Below are 18,996 nucleotides of genomic sequence, written 5' to 3'. Positions count from 1 at the left end.
CTAGGGATTGAACCTGGGACCTTCTGCATGCCAAGCAGATTCTCTGCCACTGAGCCAGGGCTGAAACAGTTTGGGTGCAGCCCATGGAAATTTGATCGTTGCCCCCATTGGATGTAGAAGCTGTCGGTGCCTGGGGAGCCCAGCAAGGTTCAAAACATGGGGGGGGGGGGAATTGGGACACAGTAGAGATCTGCAGATGTATGCTTAGCATTTGCAAGCACTTGGAACGGAGCACTTGCACCTTGAAATGTTTGTGCCCGGGTGGGGGGATGGGGAGAGAAAATGCACTATAGTAAGTGGAAACTGGCATTAGAAAGTACAAGCCCCAAAACAATGTTAACTGGCTAAAGATGCACTTTTGCAGTCTGATCTATGGTGGTGTTTTCTATTGTCTTAATAAAAATAAAACCGTAGCCAGCTGGCGTGATATTTTTAAGAAAGTGTAAGTCAGGGTCACAAAGAGGTGTTGGTGTATAAGTTTCAGCACCCGCTTTTGCAGTCTAAACTATGGTGGTGTTTCCTACTGTCTTAATAAAAATAAAACCGTAACCAGCTGGCGTGATCTTTTTAAGAACGTGCAAGTCAGGGTCACAAAGAGGATGGCTGAACCAGAAAAGCATGGCATGGGAAATAGAAGGATCAATAAAATTACCAAACGCCCACATACAGGATAAAGAAATGATGTAAACCAGGGGTGTCAAACATGCAGCCCGGGGGCCTGATCAGGCCCCCACAGGGCTTCTATCAGGCCCGCAGTGGAACTGGCTTCTGCTGCTTCTTCCAGTTCTACCTGCTGCTGCGTCATCATAGGTTTGCAGCTTACAGATACATATCTGAACAACATACTCAAGATTGCAACAGCACAAACCTTTTGATGCAATAATTCAGATCAAGAGGTGTCAGTTATCAGATGCTGTTAAATAAACAAAATATTGCAAGAGTGCTGTTTTTTAAGCATGTTTTTATTTTAGGTAAAAAAAACCCTTTGTGTTTGTGTCCTTTATAAAATTTATATCTCCGCTACCTGGCATTACATTTTATGACACACATGGCCCGGCCCAACAAGGTCTCATTTATGTCAGATCCGGTCCTCATAACAAATTAGTTCGACTTTGTTCGTGTAAACAAAGTCAATAAATAAATGTCTACTAGGTCTGGTACAATGCTGTCATAAGCGGACCCACTGAAGTCAAACAAATTTAGAAGAATATAACTCTGTTTAGGACTGCATTGCTAAAATCTAGAGAGGGCAGATGAACATGAATGCACACACGAAGCCGCCTTATACTGAATCAGCCCACTGGTCCATCAAGGTCAGTATTGTCTACTCAGACTGGCAGCAGCTCCCCAGATGATAGGTCACATCACCTGATCCTGTTAGCTGGAGATGCTGGGGATTGAATCTGGGAACTTCTGCCTGCCAAACAGATGATCGGCCACTGAGACACAGCCCCTCCCCACTATCAGTACTGTCTACTCAGACTGGCAGTGGCTCGCCAGGGTCTTAGGTCTGTCACATCACTTCCTATCTGATTTCTTTGAAGATGCTGAAGATCGAACCTGGGACCTTCTGCATACAGAGCAGATGCTCTAACACTGAGCCAAAGCCCTGAACGACTAAGCCCTTTCTGCATGATAGCCTCGATGCTCATGATGATGACGTTGTGCGACTGGAACTCCCAATGTGTTATTTCACCTTAATTTTTTTTTTGGGGGGGGGTGACATGGTTTAGCTTTGTGCTGGTCCCTGATCAAAAATGTCCCCCCCTCAGTTGCTTTAATGCCTGGAGAGGGGGGCAGAGCCAACACACACCCTGACGTGGCTAATCCAGGCTAGCCTGGTCTCCAGTTTCGGAATCTGAGAGAGAAGAGATTAGATTTATACTCTGCCCTTCACTATCTGAAGGAGTCTCAGAGCAGCTTACACTCAGACAAAAGAAATGCTAATGTAGCATTTTTTCCCCAATTTTTCTGAAAATTTCCGTTTCCCCCCGAAAAAAACTGGAAAATAACCGGGGGGGGGGTTTCCGAGCTTCAAAATTTCTGGAAATTTAACATCTCTACTCTCCCCACAATAGACACCTTGTGAGGAAGGTGAGGCTGAGAGAGCTCTGAGAGAACAGCTTTGAAAGAATTTATGACTGACCCAAGGGTACACCAGCAGCTAATGTGGAGGAGTGGGGAATCAAACCCGGTTCTCCCAGATTAGAGTCCATCCTCCTAACCACTACACCAAACTGGCTCTCTAAGCAGAATCGGCCCTGGTTATTCCTTGAATGGGAGACCACCAAGGAAGTTGAGGGTCAGTCCAAAGAGGCAGGCAATGGCAAACCACCTCTGATTATCTTTTGCCTTTAAAAACCTATGCAGTTGCTGTAAGTGAGCTGCAGCTTGATGGCACTTTTCTTGAACACAGAAAAGTTTTCGTTTTTTTACGAGGGCTTAAAGCAAGCCTGCAGGGAGGCTATTCCTGATAGACTTTCCCCCTGTGCCATTCAGTATGGGGAAAGGTTAAATCCCACCCTCCCCACAATCTCAATCCAAATTGGCCCCTTGCACACATGGAAAATCATCTTTACAAAATTACAATAGATAAACTCGGCTTTTTTTCTGGGGGAACACGCCAGAACAGAGTTCCAGAACCTCTTCGACAAAATTCTTTTAAAAATGTTTAAAAGTTCACGAGTTTTCAGTATACAGATTGAAAACTTCATTTCCCTCTTGAGAGTTCTGGCACCTCTTCTTCTTTTTTTTAAAAGAGAGCCCTGGTCATAAATTGCTATCCCAAATAGAGTTACACCCTGTTAAGTATGTAAGTAAGCTTAAAATGGCTAGGAGCCCTCATCCCAAAACTCCCAGGGCATGTCTAGTTTGGTCCTGTAGGGTTTAGGCCCTTTGTTTGGTAAGCCATTATATTGGATTTGGCAAATCATTCTAGAACAATTCAGTTGTTGTCTTTGCTTCTGATGTTCATATGAAGCTTGATACCACACACATAACATACCCTCTTCTGTCCTCAGTCATAGTTTTCTGGCATTCCTTCCTGTACCAACGTGATAATCCATGCCATGGTGTTTTATTTGTGTACTTACTCATGGGCGACTGGGTCCCTCACTAGTTTGCCCACCTCTCTGCTAAAGGCAATTTGAAGGTGAGTGAGTTACAGAAGCCGGCTCAGAAGAATTTTGAGGGTGAGGCACCATCTGCAGATTAGGTGGGGAGAAGAGAAAAGTAATTTCCCAGACCCAACCTTGCCAGGGAGATATCCCAGTGTTCTGTAAACAGGGTCCTTTGTGTTTTAATTTCTTTTGGCCTTGTTAAAGCCTCAGATGGTGAGAAAAAGGCATCTCTTGGGATTCTCTTCCACTTCAGCATTGAGTCATATTCTTCCTGTTAAAAACATAACAAAGTGACACTGTGTTTGCATACTGAAAATGATGAGGGCAAAACAAAAGATGACCTGATTTAAAATGTAAAATGAAATCCCCTTTTTCGATTCGAAGAACATTGTAAAAAAAGCCAGCGGACTTTGGATGCCAAAAGGGAGGGGGTATTTCGTGTTAAATTTCTTGTTCAACTTTCTGATTTTGCCCTGGCCGCCTCAGCCTGTTTTGGTTTCTCTTCCTGCTGCATATATCCATACATGCTTGATTTCTCTGTGCATCATACCAATAGTAAATGAAATCCTTCTACTGAGCATATTAAATTTCAATCCCATACTCATTACGGGGGGACTGGAACGGTGGACAAGGGGATCCTCCAGGTTGTTTTCAACGCCTTCATGAATGCAAAGTAATACAAATGGCAACGGACCTTCTACACAGGACTTTTTGGTGTTGTTTCCTCCGATGGGTGTCATTTTCTGTGCATTTCCCCCTCTCTTCACTACCAGAAGGTTTTGTGTTTATAAAGCCTTTCAAAAGCCCTCTTGGGATGCAGAAGGGGAAATGGCAGCCACAAATGTGGATGTGGGCGGGACCTTCCAAAAAATGCCTTCCTGTACAGATGACATGCTCGGGCGATTTTGGCTGTGTTCTTCCATAAAAGATTGAAGCAATCTTTCTCAGGTCTGAGAGGAAGAGTGTGCTGTGGATGGGGATAACTGGGCAAGTGGGTGAATAGAAAACAAGGTTATGAGGATGCTACCAAGGAGTTGCTAGTGGGAATTTCTGGAATCCAGATATTGGGAAAGGCAGTGACTTGGTGGTGCTGGTGGAAAGTGCCATCAAGTCACAGCTGATTTATGGTGACCTCCTGGGGTTTTCAAAGCAAGAGGTCCTCTCCATAGCAACACTGGATGTCTTCAGAGGTCTCCCATCGAAACACTAACCAGGACCGACCCTGCTTAGTTTCTGAGATCTGATGAGATCAGGCAAGCCTGAGTCATCAAGGTCAGGGCAGGCAGAGACTTTGCTTTAACAAAGTTGAATGTAGGAAGCTGCCTTTTAAATGAGTCAGACTTTTGGTGCAGCTACTTCAAGTATAGGAGCTGCGGTGGCTCAAGTGGTTAAGACGCTGAACTGCAGGCTGTGGAAGGTCAGTAGTTCAGCAGTTCGAGACCCGAGTGTGCCGCATGACGGAGTGAGCTCCCGTCTCTAGTTCCAGCTCCTGCCAACCTAGCAGTTCGAAAGCAAGAAATTGCAAGTAGATAAATAGTTACCACTTCAGTGGGAAGGTAACAGCGTTCCGTGTGCCTTGGTGTTTAGTCATGCCGGCCACATGACCACGGAGACGTCTTCGGACAGCGCTGGCTCTTTGGCTTTGAAATGGAGATGAGCACCGCAACCCTAGAGTTGGATTCGACTGGCTTTTGAGCAAGGGAACCTTTACCTTTTTTTACTTCAAGTATATTTTCATACTTAATTTTTTCTCTCCCAATTTCTTCAACATTTTCTTCAGAGTACACACAATGTACGAATTATTGCCTCCCAAGATCTCAGGTCTTTGTTGCTATGGCTCATGGCTTAAGTGGAGAAACTGAGTAGAATTTGAGCCCACACCAGAGTCGGGCTGACCCTCCAGCTGTCCCTGTCCCTGCGAAATCATGAAACTGGAGGAAGGCTTCAAACCTAATTGCTCAGAGTGGTGGGATACAAGCCATTTTTACAGGAAAAAAAGATCCTCAGCAGTGTTCCCTCTAAGCTGTGGAGCCTTGTGAGCAAAAGTTCTACTTTGTGAGCTATTGGCATTAAAGCTGTGAGCAAGTGATTTGGCTAATGCATAAATTAGTGTGCTCTGGAAGCATCCTTCCTGAGCCAAGACAAAAACATGTGAGCCAGAGGATAAAAAACTGTGAGCTAGCTCACACTAACTCAGCTTAGAGGGAACACTGACTCAGTTGAATGAGGTCCTCAGTTCAGGATAAAAGGAGGCCATTTTTACTCAAGAGTCACTCATGGAGGCACTTGACCCATCTGTATGTCCATTTCTGCACTCTCCAGCATTGTCGGCATGGCTACTGGTAACTCTCCTGCCTCTTCCTCCATCTCAAAGGCCTTTATCACCTCCTGGTGTTCACTGGTACAAATTCCATCTCCATGTTTTCATGTGTGTTGCACAATTTTGCAGAATTAAAAGCAACAACACAGCACGCACATGTAAATTAGCTAAAAGAAAAATTACTAAAGAATAGGAAAGGTTACACAGGAGGATAAAACACGAAAACAGTCTGTCTATTTAGCTTCTACTACTGAACTCTAAACTCCTGCCAACCTAGCAGTTCGAAAGCAAGAAATTGCAAGTAGATAAATAGGTACCACTTCGGTGGGAAGGTAACAGTGTTCCGTGAGCCTTGGTGTTTAGTCATGCCGGCCACATGACCACGGAAACGTCTTCGGACAGCGCTGGCTCTTCGGCTTTGAAACGGAGATGAGCACCGCAACCCTAGAGTTGGATTCGACTGGCTTTCGAACAAGGGAACCTTTACCTTTTTACTGAACTCTAAAACAAAGTAAGACAGAAGAAGCCCCCAGAAAGCCTATGTGCAAAATCTCAGGTAACATATCCCAAGTATGAATTGACCAATGACCAGGCTAAAGGTCAGTTTATTATGCATAGACCTTCCCCTTCTACCCTAGGAACTCAGTGCCCCATAGGTTCTAACTAACTAACTAACTAACTAACTAACTAACTAACTAACTAACTAACTAACTAACTAACTAACTAACTAACTAACTAACTAACTAACTAACTAACTAACTAACTAACTAACTAACTAACTAACTAACTAACTAACTAACTAACTAACTAACTAACTAACTAACTAACTAACTAACTAACTAACTAACTAACTAACTAACTAACTAACTAACTAACTAACTAACTAACTAACTAACTAACTAACTAACTAACTAACTAACTAACTAACTAACTAACTAACTAACTAACTAACTAACTAACTAACTAACTAACTAACTAACTAACTAACTAACTAACTAACTAACTAACTAACTAACTAACTAACTAACTAACTAACTAACTAACTAACTAACTAACTAACTAACTAACTAACTAACTAACTAACTAACTAACTAACTAACTAACTAACTAACTAACTAACTAACTAACTAACTAACTAACTAACTAACTAACTAACTAACTAACTAACTAACTAACTAACTAACTAACTAACTAACTATCAATTATCATAGACAAACAGGTTAATTCTTTCATGACATCAAGGAGAGAACTTGCAGATACTCCAACAATTTGGCACTTGGTGTCCTACAAGGTGTCTGCTACACAATCCTCACAGAAGACGTGGCCCTGTGCTCAATTCTGACTAGTGGATGTTTTTGAATAATATTTCTTTATAGTTATGGATTAAAATAGTTAACATTAAGAAATATAAACAGTGAGAAAAGGGGGGAAAGGTGATCTAAGCAGATCTACTCAGAAGTACGTCTTTTTATTCAGTAGGGGCTTACACCTGGGCAAGTGGTCTTGGCATGGCAGCCAATGAAATCGAGTTTTAAATCACATTTCACTATGTGACTCTGGTATTGGTTGCCTATCTCTAGGAGTCACGCAGCTCCATTAACTATGGTTAGTAGGGGGGTGTTCCATCAGGACCTGAAACTGTGGTTTGAAGTTGGTTTATCAACCACAGTTAGTCTTAGTGTGATGTATAAGCACAGCCTTCCTGGCTTGATACTAGTTTTGTTCTCCATCACCCTCATTAATTTCCTGGCTACAGAGACGTCTGGCCAGAATGAAGGAAAGGGAAACAGCCTGTGCAAAGACAAATCAGGATTTCAGTGATCCACTACAAGTTTAATTCCGGTTTAATGACCTAATGGTCGTTAAAGAGAAACCATGTGTTGGGGAAATGGCAGCCACAAATGTGGATGTAGGCGGGACCTTCCAAAAAATTCCTTCCTGTACAGATGACATGCTCGGGAGATTTTGGCTGTGGTCTTCCATAAAAGATCGAAGCAATCTTTCTCAGGTTTGAGAGGAAGAGTGTGCCGTGGATGGGGATAACTGGGCAAGTGGGTGAATAGAAAACAAGGTTATGAGGATGCTACCAAGGAGTTGCTAGTGGGAATTTCTTGAATCCAGATATTGGGTCAGTCAGTGACTTGGTGGTGGGGGGGGAAAGTGCCATCAAGTCACAGCTGACTTATGGTGACCTCGTGGGGTTTTCAAGAGGTCCTCCCATCCAAACACTAACCAGGACCGACCCTGCTTAGTTTCTGAGACCTGATGAGATCAGGCAAGCCTGAGTCACCCAGATCAGGGCAGGCAGAGTTGAATGTAGGAAGCTGCCTTTTAAATGAGTCAGACTTTTGGTCCAGCTACTTCAAGTATATTTCATACTTAAATTTTTTTTCCTCCCAATTTCTTCAACATTTTCTTCAGAGTACACACAATGTATGAATTATTGCCTCCCAAGATCTCAGGCCAAGGTCTTTGTTGCTATGGCTCATGGCTTCTTAAGTGGAGAAACTGAGAGTTGAATCGAGGGCTTGGCTGCTCAGTTACGCCAACAAACCATAGGCCTCCCACTCAGCCCCCAAATCAGCCTGACAGGAGTAGAATTTGAGCCCACACCAGAGTCAGGCTGACCCTCCAGCTGTCCCTGTCCCTGCGAAATCATGAAACTGGAGGAAGGCTTCAAACCGAATTGCTCAGAGTGGTGGGATACAAGCCATTTTTACAGGACAAAAAGATCCTCAGTTGAATGAGGTCCTCAGTTCAGGATAAAAGGAGGCCATTTTTACTCAAGAGTCACTCATGGAGGCACTTGACCCATCTGTATGTCCATTTCTGCACTCTCCAGCATTGTCGGCATGGCTACTGGTAACTCTCCTGCCTCTTCCTCCATCTCAAAGGCCTTTATCACCTCCTGGTGTTCACTGGTGCAAATTCCATCTCCATGTTTTCATTTGTGTTGCACAATTTTGCAGAATTAAAAGCAACAAAAAGCACATGTAAATTAGCTAAAATAAAAATAACTAAAGAATAGGAAGGGTTACATGGGAGGATAAAACACGAAAACAGTCTGTCTATTTAGCTTCTACTACTGAACTCTAAAACAAAGTAAGACAGAAGAAGCCCCCAGAAAGCCTATGTGCAAAATCTCAGGTAACATATCCCAAGTATGAATTGACCAATGACCAGGCTAAAGGTCAGTTTATTATGCATAGACCTTCCCCTTCTAGCCTAGGAACTCAGTGCCCCATAGGTTCTAACTAACTAACCAACTAACTAACTATCAATTAGCATAGACAAACAGGTTAATTCTTTCATGACATCAAGGAGAGAACTTGCAGATACTCCAACAATTTGGCACTTGGTGTCCTAGAAGGTGTCTGCTACACAATCCTCACAGAAGATGTGGTCCTGTGCTCAATTCTGACTAGTGGATGTTTTTGAATAATATTTCTTTATAGTTATGGATTAAAATAGTTAACATTAACAAATATAAACAGTGAGAAAAGGGGGGAAAGGTGATCTAAGCAGATAAACTCAGAAGTACGTCTTTTTATTCACTAGGGGCTTACACCTTGGCAAGTGGTCTTGGCATGGCAGCCAACGAAATCCAATCTTAAATCACATTTCACTATGTGACTCTGGTATTGGTTGCCTATCTCTAGGAGTCACGCAGCTCCATTAACTATGGTTAGTAGGGGGGTGTTCCATCAGGACCTGAAACTGTGGTTTGAAGTTGGTTTATCAACCACAGTTAGTCTTAGTGTGATGTATAAGCACAGCCTTCCTGGCTTGATACTAGTTTTGTTCTCCATCACCCTCATTAATTTCCTGGCTACAGAGACGTCTGGCCAGAATGAAGGAAAGGGAAACAGCCTGTGCAAAGACAAATCAGGATTTCAGTGATCCACTACAAGTTTAATTCCGGTTTAATGACCTAATGGTCGTTAAAGAGAAACCATGTGTTTGCTGTCTCATCCAAAGTGAGCCTGTACAATCATTCTATCACTGCCTTCCCTTTCAGTTCTAGAAAGGTGTGTCTATTGACACTTTATGTCTTAAAAAGTGCTTGTTAACACATTTTGCTTGCATGTGCATTCTCTTTTCTTTTGATTTTAAGTTGGAGGTGGAAATTTTTTACCTGCTTCAGGGTATTTTTTAATTTTTATATGTGCCTGTGTGTGTGTGTCTACACACCTGGAAGTCATGACAACCTCTGGTGACTGACCCCTACTGGAGTGCTGGAGGATATTCAGAGAGGTAGTTGAATAAAGCCTGCTCCAGCCTCCTGCCTCTGGTATTCCAAGGAGGTCTCCCATCCAAGTACTTGCCAGATTTGACCCTGCTTAGCTTCCTAGATGTGATGAGCTCAGGCTTGCCTGGGCTATCCAGGTCAGGGCTACCTGCTTCCTGTATTGATGCAACCTGATCATTTATCAGCATTCAAGATGACAAGCACTTCCCCCCCATTTTAAAAATGTTGACACCCCCCCTGGGCTAGTTCCACTTTTGGGTGGCCCAGCCCTAACTCTAACCCTTCCTCTTCTCTGCCCACCACCAGCCTCATGTGTCCTTTCCCACCCACTAACCCCCATGCCTGTGCAATTTCCCCCTTGTGGGTTCTCTCCCCACCCATGCCCACAGCTGCTGGAACCACATACATGTCTTTTCCCTGATGATGCTGGGCAGTGCATCTAACTGGGAGCATGGCTGACAGAGTGCTTGCAAGCAAGCGGGTGCGGGAAGGGTAGGTGGGTGGCCAGCAGGGGGGGGTCACCGGCTGTGGGCCCCGAAGCCTGGAGCCTGGACAGCTGCCCAGTCTCAGGAGATGCTGGGCCTGACTCTGCCCTTCTGCCTTCCGATTGTAGTCTTCAAAGCAGTTTTCATCCCACTTTTGGGTACGTTGCTTGTGAAGAGCTGCTCAGATACTAAAACCCTTGTTTCGAACACTATTATGCTTTATTATCTATCAAATGCCACAGATGTATTTCCCAAGTGAAGTTCTCTGTTCTCTTTTCTTCGAGCTTTCAGTTCCTGTAGGTTTCCTCAACATGGCCAAGTGTGGTTCCCCAGGGACTGTTTCAGGTCAGGGAAGGCACCAGGAGGGGGCGTCCCTTTGCACCACAGTCTCAGTCTGAAGAGGATCCCTGGAAGCTCCACGCCTAAACCTTTCAGCATGACCTATAGCAGAACCTGGGCTGTCTGTCTCAGAAAGCCTCACACACATTCCCTGCAATATAGGACTTATTCCCTGCATAAGTTCATCGGTTTCTTCTCTGTGAGCATTTAGGCACCAAACCCAAAACTCCCCCACCCCAATTTGGGTGACTGAAAAAAGTGGGAACATATATTTTGCTTTATTTTTATTTTGGGGGAGTGCCTGCTCTTCCCTTTAAACTTTGATGCTGCATTTTGTTACAGCGGTACCTAATTATGAGTTTGGATCCAGCCAGCATTTATGCTTATGGAAAAGGAAGGAAGGGTCTCCTTTGGCCACCCCAAAAAAGTTTTGCCTGGGATCATGGGACCTGCATGGACAAAAGCCTTGGATGTTGTAGTCGGGGGAAGGGTATTGAAAGAGATGGAGTGACAATGCTAGCGAGATCCAGCGCATACTTTCTTTCCTGTGCCCCCTGCTATTATATTGCTGACTCATCCCCCCCTTCTTTTTACTGGATCTTATTTTGTAGTTAATTTATTGGGGGGGTGTGTACAGTTTAAGTGATATGAAATGCTCTGCGTCATGGGAAATAAGTTGCTCAAATGACATTCACACACATGAACACATGAAGCTGCCTTATACTGAGTCAGACCCTTAGTCCATCAAAGACAGTATTGTCTGCTCAGACTGGCAGCAGCTCTCCAGGGTCTCAGGCTGAGGTCTCTCACATCACCTCCTGCCCAGTCCTTTTAAGTGGAGATGCCGGGGATTGAACCTGGGACTTTGGGCATTCCAAGCAGATGCTTTACCTGGGATGAAAGCTGTCACAAACAAATTAGCGCCTTGTAGTGTTCTGTGTATCTTGTCAAATTATAGTTCAGTGTCAATTCGATATCTTTCCTTTAAGTGGATTCTTTCTTACTTAGAGGTAATGTGGAACTGGATGGTAAGGGGAAGTGAATAGAAGGATGCCCCAAATTTTTTAGGACTAGTTCCCCTCCATGTTATAAAGGGGTGTCAGCCTTGTGCACTTGACCCCTCCACGTGTTGAATGAACACACAGAGAGGGAAAGCTGGCCAGGCCTGTCACCTCCATACGATCACCAGCTTGTCTCCATGCATTCCCTCCCTTACTGTGATCAGCAGCATTTGTAAGGCACCACCCCTGAGTGGGGCCAGCACACTTGTGAACACGTTTGGTCAATGAATCAAGGTGTGTACAGGGCTACCATCTATGTATTATTTGTGTGAAATAATCTCAGACCTAGATTTGATTCAGTAATCCTCCCCTTTGTTTGCAAATGCAGGACGGCTTGTTGGAAGTGAAGGACTGGGTGCTGTCCCATGCCTCAGCTTCCAGATTGTGTGGCAAGAGAGTCAGACAGCTAGATAAGGCAGACCAAACTTTCTTCTTGTGTTTACTCTTCTGCCTCCATCCTTTTGACATGTAGAATGGGATTCTCAGGAAGCAACTTCCTTCCGTTCATCCTCTCCCAAAAAACACACTTCTCCTTGCACACACCATGAGGAAGGAGTCGGACACAGTGTCTCCATCTTGGCACCATGATGCAGATGGTCCTCTCACCATCTGCATCCATCCTTAGTAAATTAGATTAGAATACTATCCCTGCCTCTAAACTTTCCTATCTAGAATGTAGTTCCTAAATAAAGAGACTATTATTAGTCTTCAAACAGAAGAGTGGCTCTCTGTAATTCTGTAACTACGCTGGGATACCTGGAACAAAAATGCTGCTGCATGTGTAGCTTAAAGCACTCTACTAAACTAATCAGTGGTAGCTGGACTAACTATACCAGTTATTTTAATAGGGCTTACATCCCTGCCCAACAGCTGCACCATTGGCGGAAAGGAAGGGGAGGGGAGAAATGAAAATAGATACAGAAGATCTGGAAGAAACAAGGAAGAGAAGAAAATAGATATTTATGCTTCCCCAATCTAAGCTCAGGGGCCGTAGTGGCTCAGAGGTTAAGATGCTGAGCTGCAGACTGGAAGGTCGGTAGCTTGACAGTTCGAGACCCGAGTGCCACATGACGGAGTGAGCTCCCGTCTCTGGCCCCAGCTCCTGCCAACCTAGCAGTTCGAAAGCAAGAAATTGCAAGTAGACAAATAGGTACTGCTTCCATGGGAAGGTAACAGTGTTCCGTGTGCCTTGGTGTTTAGTCATGCCGGCCACATGACCACGGAAATGTCTTCACACAGCGCTGGCTCTTTGGCTTGGAAATGGAGATGAGCACCGCCCCCTAGAGTTGGATTTGACTGGCTTTTGAGCAAGGGAAACCTTTTACCTTTTAATCTAAGCTGGGGAAACCAGGACTCTGAAGAGGTGACATAGAAATATTATGAATAAATAAAATAAACACCACCACCCCATCCTCCTGGAACCTGCAATGTTCACACTAAACCAGCAAAAATGAAAAACATGGGAAGAAAACTCAACTCCAAACAGCAGACTGAAGCTTGAGACAAAGAATAAACAACACTGCTCAGGGAATATAGGAAACCACAGTCCTCAGTTAGCAAGACATGAGTGAGGCTGACAACAATAAGATGCTTTGGAGGTTGTTAATTCACAGGGTCACCATGAACTGGAAAAGACTTGATGGCCCGTAAAAAAATACACAAGGAAGATACAATTCTGACAAAAACTCATCCGAAAGCCTGAAAGGTATGTGGTATATAAACTGCCCTGACTGAAGAAAGCTGTGAATGACTCATTCAACGGGACCAACGGTGTTTTAGCAAAAACAATAAAAATAAAAATCAGCTTACCTAAAAGAAAGACATGTATACAATCCCATAAAACTCCTTTTTTGAATGACCCATTATCAGGGAAAATTTTCAATATACAACACTATTTGTTAAAATGGTGCTTTTCACAATGCAAAAACCTTCCAACTGGCACATCCCAGTGTATCACTAAACAGTAGCATAAAACCTAACCAATTTGTGATTCGCTCAGTAAGCATGCGGACATCTCACCCTTAAAGCAACACATCTTTCTGTGTTTTTTTTAATCGTTTGTCTCAACCTTTGGATTACTCGGTCTGAGGACCTTCACACCCACTCCAAATTGTGCACAGGTTTATGAGGTCTCCAGTATTGGCTTCACTTGGGCTCCCCTGTTGGAGTCCACAATGTCTTCCATTGATGGTTGCTTACCATCAGGCTAGGATAGCCAACTCCAGCTTGGGAAATTCCTGGAGAGTTGTGGTGGAGTCTGGGGAGAGGAAGTAGCTCCTCGGGAATGTGATGTCACTCTGACTTCTGTTTCTCTCTGAAGTTGCCATTTCTTCCATGGGAACTGAACTCATGTCTGCATTTAATTTGTAATTCTGGGAGCACTCCAGGTCCCACCTTGAGGTTGGCAACCCTACACCAGACCCATGCTGATGCCACCTGTTCTGACACACTGGGTCCCAGCTGGGCTGGAGAGGTACTGCAGCCTGCCTTGGAGCTAATGAGCATGGCATGAAAGGAGGCACAAATCTCCACCCCCTTTGCTATTACCAGGTTCCAAGATGGGCTGCAGAACATTTCTCCAGCCTTCCTTGAAGCCCATGTGGACAGCTTGGGAGGAGTCATTCCTTCTGCCTCCATTCGGCTCCAAAATGGGAAGCCCTGGCAGGGGGTGGCACAGGAGAGGATTGCTGGGGATAGAAAACTGTATTGTAGCAGGGCTTTTCTTATGTTCCTTTGGCAGTAGAGGAGGAGGAGGAGGCATGGATTAAACTGCTTCTGCATGTTTTCTGATTTAGTTGAAATAGTAAAAAAGCCAGTTGCAGAATGAGTATATTGACTAGCACCGGTATATTAAGTGGTACCTATTTATCTACTTGCAATTTCTTGCTTTCGAACTGCTAGGTTGGCAGGAGCTGGAACTAGAGACAGGAGCTCACTCCGTCATGCGGCACACTCGGGTCTCGACTTTCCACAGCCTGCAGTTCAGCGTCTTAACCACTTGAGCCACCGCAGCTCCTAAAAGATCCTTATGTCCCTACAAAAAGATCCTTATGTCCCTACAAAAAACCCCAAGCAAACAGGTGGCTGGTCCACTTGATCATGAGAAACAGTATCCCTGGTCACAAGTTGGAAGCTCTGTTCAGATATTACAATGAATCCTTCATGTACTTGTGTATATCTGTTTGTAAGAAAGAGCCAACATGCATTCACTTTGCAATGCGGATAAGTATCCGTATACTTGTGAGGTTTCTATCGCATGTTCAACTGTATGTGCCTTGAACGTAACATGACAATTACTCCACAAAGAAAAAGCAAGTGTACACAGTACATGGATTGCGCATTCACTGAAGCTTGCCAACAGGGCTTTTGTGTACAGTGTACACTTGATTGTTCTTAGTGTGTGTGTTGAATACTTCTCATGGTATGCTCAACACATGTATAGATGAATGTGTGATACAAACCACACATTTATCCAGGTACTAGTCCCTGGTTTCAATTGCAAAGCAAATATGCCTTGGCTCTCTTACAGACAGATAGACACACATACATACATGTGTTAATTGTAACTTGTGACCCCAACATATGTACTGGTATCTCTCATACCTCTGAACTGTTTCTATTTACCAGGGATTGTAGGAGGACACCATATAGTGGCATAGGATATACTGGTTAATGACTTTCTACATTTTGTTCCTAATTTTGATCCTATTTTGGGGGGAGGGAACCTTCTGAATCTTTTGTTAGCTGATGTGCTAGAGATGTCCTTCTACACAGGTTAACGTCTTCCCCAGGGTCCCTAGAATTTTAACCTCTTGCATGGGAAATGGATGCATTTCGTCTGAAGGGTACACAAGGCACATACCATTATGCAACCAAAGCACCATGCAGAATGTACAACCTCTTGATTCACACCCTGTAGCTTTTGAGGAGTATTTGGAGCTATTGGGCTATAATTATGATTCTTTAGTACGTCTTTAGCTGAGACCTGGATAGCCTAGGCTAGCTCAATCTCCTCAGTTCTCAGAAACTAAGCAGGGTCAGCCCTGGTCATTATTTGGATGGGAGACCACCAAGGAATATGAATGTCAGAGGCAGGCAATGGCAAACCACCTCTAACATCTCTTGCCTTGAAAACCCATAGGGTCCCCATAAGTCAGTTGCGTCTTGGAGGCCTAAAGAAAAGAAGTATGTCTTTAAGCAACAGAACACACAGACTGTCTTTGCTTTTAAATCTGTTCAGGAAGGTCCGCTGGAGCATAAATGAATGCAGCAGGTAGATCAGAGCCTTTAATCATGTGTAATAACAGGGAGACGGAAGCACAGAGGACCTTAGGCAATAGTCCTGGACTGGTTATGAAAATAGGGGTGTTACAAGCATGCCCTTATTTCCATTTGCAAAATACAGGAGGGTATAGCCTGTCTCTCTGTCATACTGGCTGTAAAGCCAGATTCTCACAACAGGTGAAGCATCTTTTATGAATGCTCTTAGATCTTACATCCGTCTTCACACAGCACCTTCTTCGCTTCCCTTAATGGTACCCAGTTGCTCTTTTCAAGATATAGCAACATCCAATATTTTGAGTCCTTGATCCTTCTATGTTCAAATGCTGGTGGTTTTACTTCTGCTAAGAAGAATGATGTTATGCCTGTTTGCTCTGAAGTGTTTTCCACTCCCCAGGAAAGGAGAAGTGAGATCCTTCTGTCTCAGAATTGACATTTTGTGAATTTTCCTTGGAAATTGTCGGGGTAGTAACGAAATGTTCCCTGGAATTTCCTGTTGTGTGTTTGTGTGGGGGACAGGGAGCATATATATCACACATCTGCATCCCCTAAAGCCACACTCTCCAGCTTCTTGAGGGAGGGAGGCAGGATAGCAGCAGAGAAGACACCCATCAGAAGACACCATGACTCCTCTGAAGACATCTGTCCTGATCTTCCTAATTCTGGGTGTTTTCTGTCAGTGCATAACAGGTCAGTAAATGCCACTTTCTCCTATGTTTCTTTCCCCCCGCACTGTATAATATTCGTTGCGTGACAAGGGCATCCTGTATGTAGAGAGCATCAACTTGGCATGCAGAAGATCCAGACTCCAACGGCCAGCATTTCCAATGTAGCAGGGCCAGCATGAACTTTGCCTTGGAGAACCACCACCATTCTAGGGAACCAATAGGTGGCTAGCTCCATGGACCAATGGTCTGATGCTACCTTGCAGCTTCGTAGTAGTTGGGAGGACCCAGAGCTCCACAGAAGAGGAAACATTTTGCGTGGAGAAGGTTCAAGTGCCAGTTAAAGAATCTTAGCTAAGCGGGCTGGGAAAAGACCTTCCTGCCTGAGGAACTGAGGAGCTACAGGTAGTCAGAACAGAGAGTGCTTAGGAAGGTGGTCCACTGTTTGATTGAAGGGACCATCTGTGTGCTCCTGAGCAGAGCTATACCCTTCTAAGCCTACTGAGTACAATGGATTTTAGAAGGATGTAGCTCTTCTTAGGACCTCACAGCCTAATTCAGAGCACATTCCTTGCCTACACAAGGTCCTAGGTTTAGTCCAAGAATCTTCCATAGCATGGTTGGGAGAGAGTTTTTCAAGAGCACATCAGATAGAATTCAGGTAGGCTTGCCAAGGAAGGCAACAAACAGATTGCAGGCAGGACTGAGTATGTATGTGCGAGGGGACCCTATCCTGCTCCAGTGTCCTTAACAGCAGCTGGAGGTGCCGAGCAACTTTTCACAGCCAGAAGATTAAATGCAATTGCTTGCTAAGGTCTTTGCACTTAGTTGCTGTTCACGGTGCAGCCACAAGTGTACGAGTGCAAAACTGGGAACTCTACATGCAGAGAAAGCAACATTCCCAGTGAGTCTGAGTGTGTGAGGCACAGGAGAGCTCACTTTATGACCAGGTCATCATGCACAGCGGGGCCACTGAGCTGAACTCTACATGATGAAGCTGCCTTATACTGAACCAGACCCTTGGTCCATCAAGGTCAGTGTTGTCTACTCAGACTGGCCGTCGCTCCCCAGGGTCTCAGGCAGAGGCCTTTCACCTCATTTATTGCCTAGTTCCTTTTTAAACTGGAGATGGCATGAATTGACCCTGGGACCTTTTGAGAGCCAGTTTGGTGTAGTGGTTAAAAGTGGTGGACTCTAATCTGGGAGAACTAGGTTTGATTCCCCACTCCTCCACATGCAGCCAGCTGGGTGGCCTTGTGTCAGTCACAGTTCTCTCACAAGCAGTCCTCAAAAGAGCTCTCTTAGCCCCACTCACCTCACAGAGTGTCTGTTGTGGGGAGGGGAAGAGGAGAATGTAAGCAACTCTGAGACTCTGAGTGAAGGGCGGGTCTCTTCTTCTTCTTCTTCTTCTTCTTCTTCTTCTTCTTCTTCTTCTTCTTCTTCTTCTTCTTCTTCTTCTTCTTCTTCTTCTTCTTCTTCCTCTCCCTCTCCCTCTCCCTCTCCCTCTCCCTCTCCCTCTCCTTCCTCCTCCTCCTCCTCCAAACAGAGGCTCTACCACTGAGCCACAGTCCTCCCTCAAAAGCTACCATTCTTTTTTTGCTTGCATTCTCCAAAGACCCAGTGGATCTTACCTCCGAGTAGACAAGCCTAAGAAGTGTACACATTGCATTGATTTGTTTATTTCCCGCTTTCCTCCCCTACGGGGACAGAAGGCAGCTTAGAACACTGTTTTTCCTTCCTCCGTTTTCTTCTCACAACAACAACCCTATGAGGCGGGTTAGGCTGAGAGAGTTTGTGGCTCCAGGTCACCCAGCGAGCTTCCGTGGCAGAACGGGGATTCGAACTGGGTCGTCCAGGATTCTCGCCTGACACTCTCTCCGCTATTCCACACTGTCTGTCTTTGAAAATAAGCCCTAACGCTTTCTTCTGCTTCTCTCCCAGCATTTTATCCCAGCCGTTCCAAGGAATGCTGCTACTCCTATAAGAGAGGCGGCCCCCTTCCTGTTCCACTGATAGCGAAATACTACAAGACTCCCAGCGACTGTGCCTTGGACGCTGTGGTGTAAGTACAGAGTATGGCTCCCCTGCTCCGATCATGTATTTCTCTGATGTCTAGCCAAGGGCACGCTCACGTGGCCGGATTTTGGGGGGAGGCCTGCAAAAGTGTTCTCATTTAGTCAGCTACATTTGATGAAATCTCCCAGATAACTCCTATTGTGATGCATATGGATTCCCTCCCTCGCCTGCCATAAGGGGTCGCTGGAACATCGTTTCTGTGTCTCAAATGACGTCCTTGCCTGTACTGGACACGGATGTCTCTCTGTGTCGGTGTCAGGGGCAGGGGGGGGCAATGAGGGGAGAATGTAGGTCCCCTTGCAGGTTGGTGGGCAAACAAGGATTAGCTAAAATGTGTGCAAGTCTGTTTCCAAAGGGCTTTTCAGTGCTGCTCTCCCAAAGATGGCAACCCTTCCCAGGTG

General features: G+C 44.8%; 1 protein-coding gene across 1 annotated transcript in view; it reads left to right on the top strand.

Moving 5' to 3' along the window:
- Positions 1-16,426: 16,426 nt before the first annotated feature.
- Positions 16,427-18,996, top strand: part of CCL17 (chemokine (C-C motif) ligand 17) — a 4,549-nt gene continuing 1,979 nt past the window's right edge. Inside the window, exons 1-2 of the mRNA XM_015412824.1 lie at positions 16,427-16,544; positions 18,461-18,581. Coding sequence (XP_015268310.1) covers positions 16,478-16,544; positions 18,461-18,581 — 188 coding nt within the window. The 5' untranslated portion in view covers positions 16,427-16,477. The remainder of the gene's footprint in view (positions 16,545-18,460; positions 18,582-18,996) is intronic.

The sequence above is a fragment of the Gekko japonicus genome, unplaced genomic scaffold (assembly GCF_001447785.1).
Source record: "Gekko japonicus isolate JY-2015 unplaced genomic scaffold, Gekko_japonicus_V1.1 scaffold1029, whole genome shotgun sequence".
Taxonomy (NCBI): Eukaryota; Metazoa; Chordata; class Lepidosauria; order Squamata; family Gekkonidae; genus Gekko; species Gekko japonicus.
This window is presented reverse-complemented; position numbering and strand designations above follow the sequence as displayed.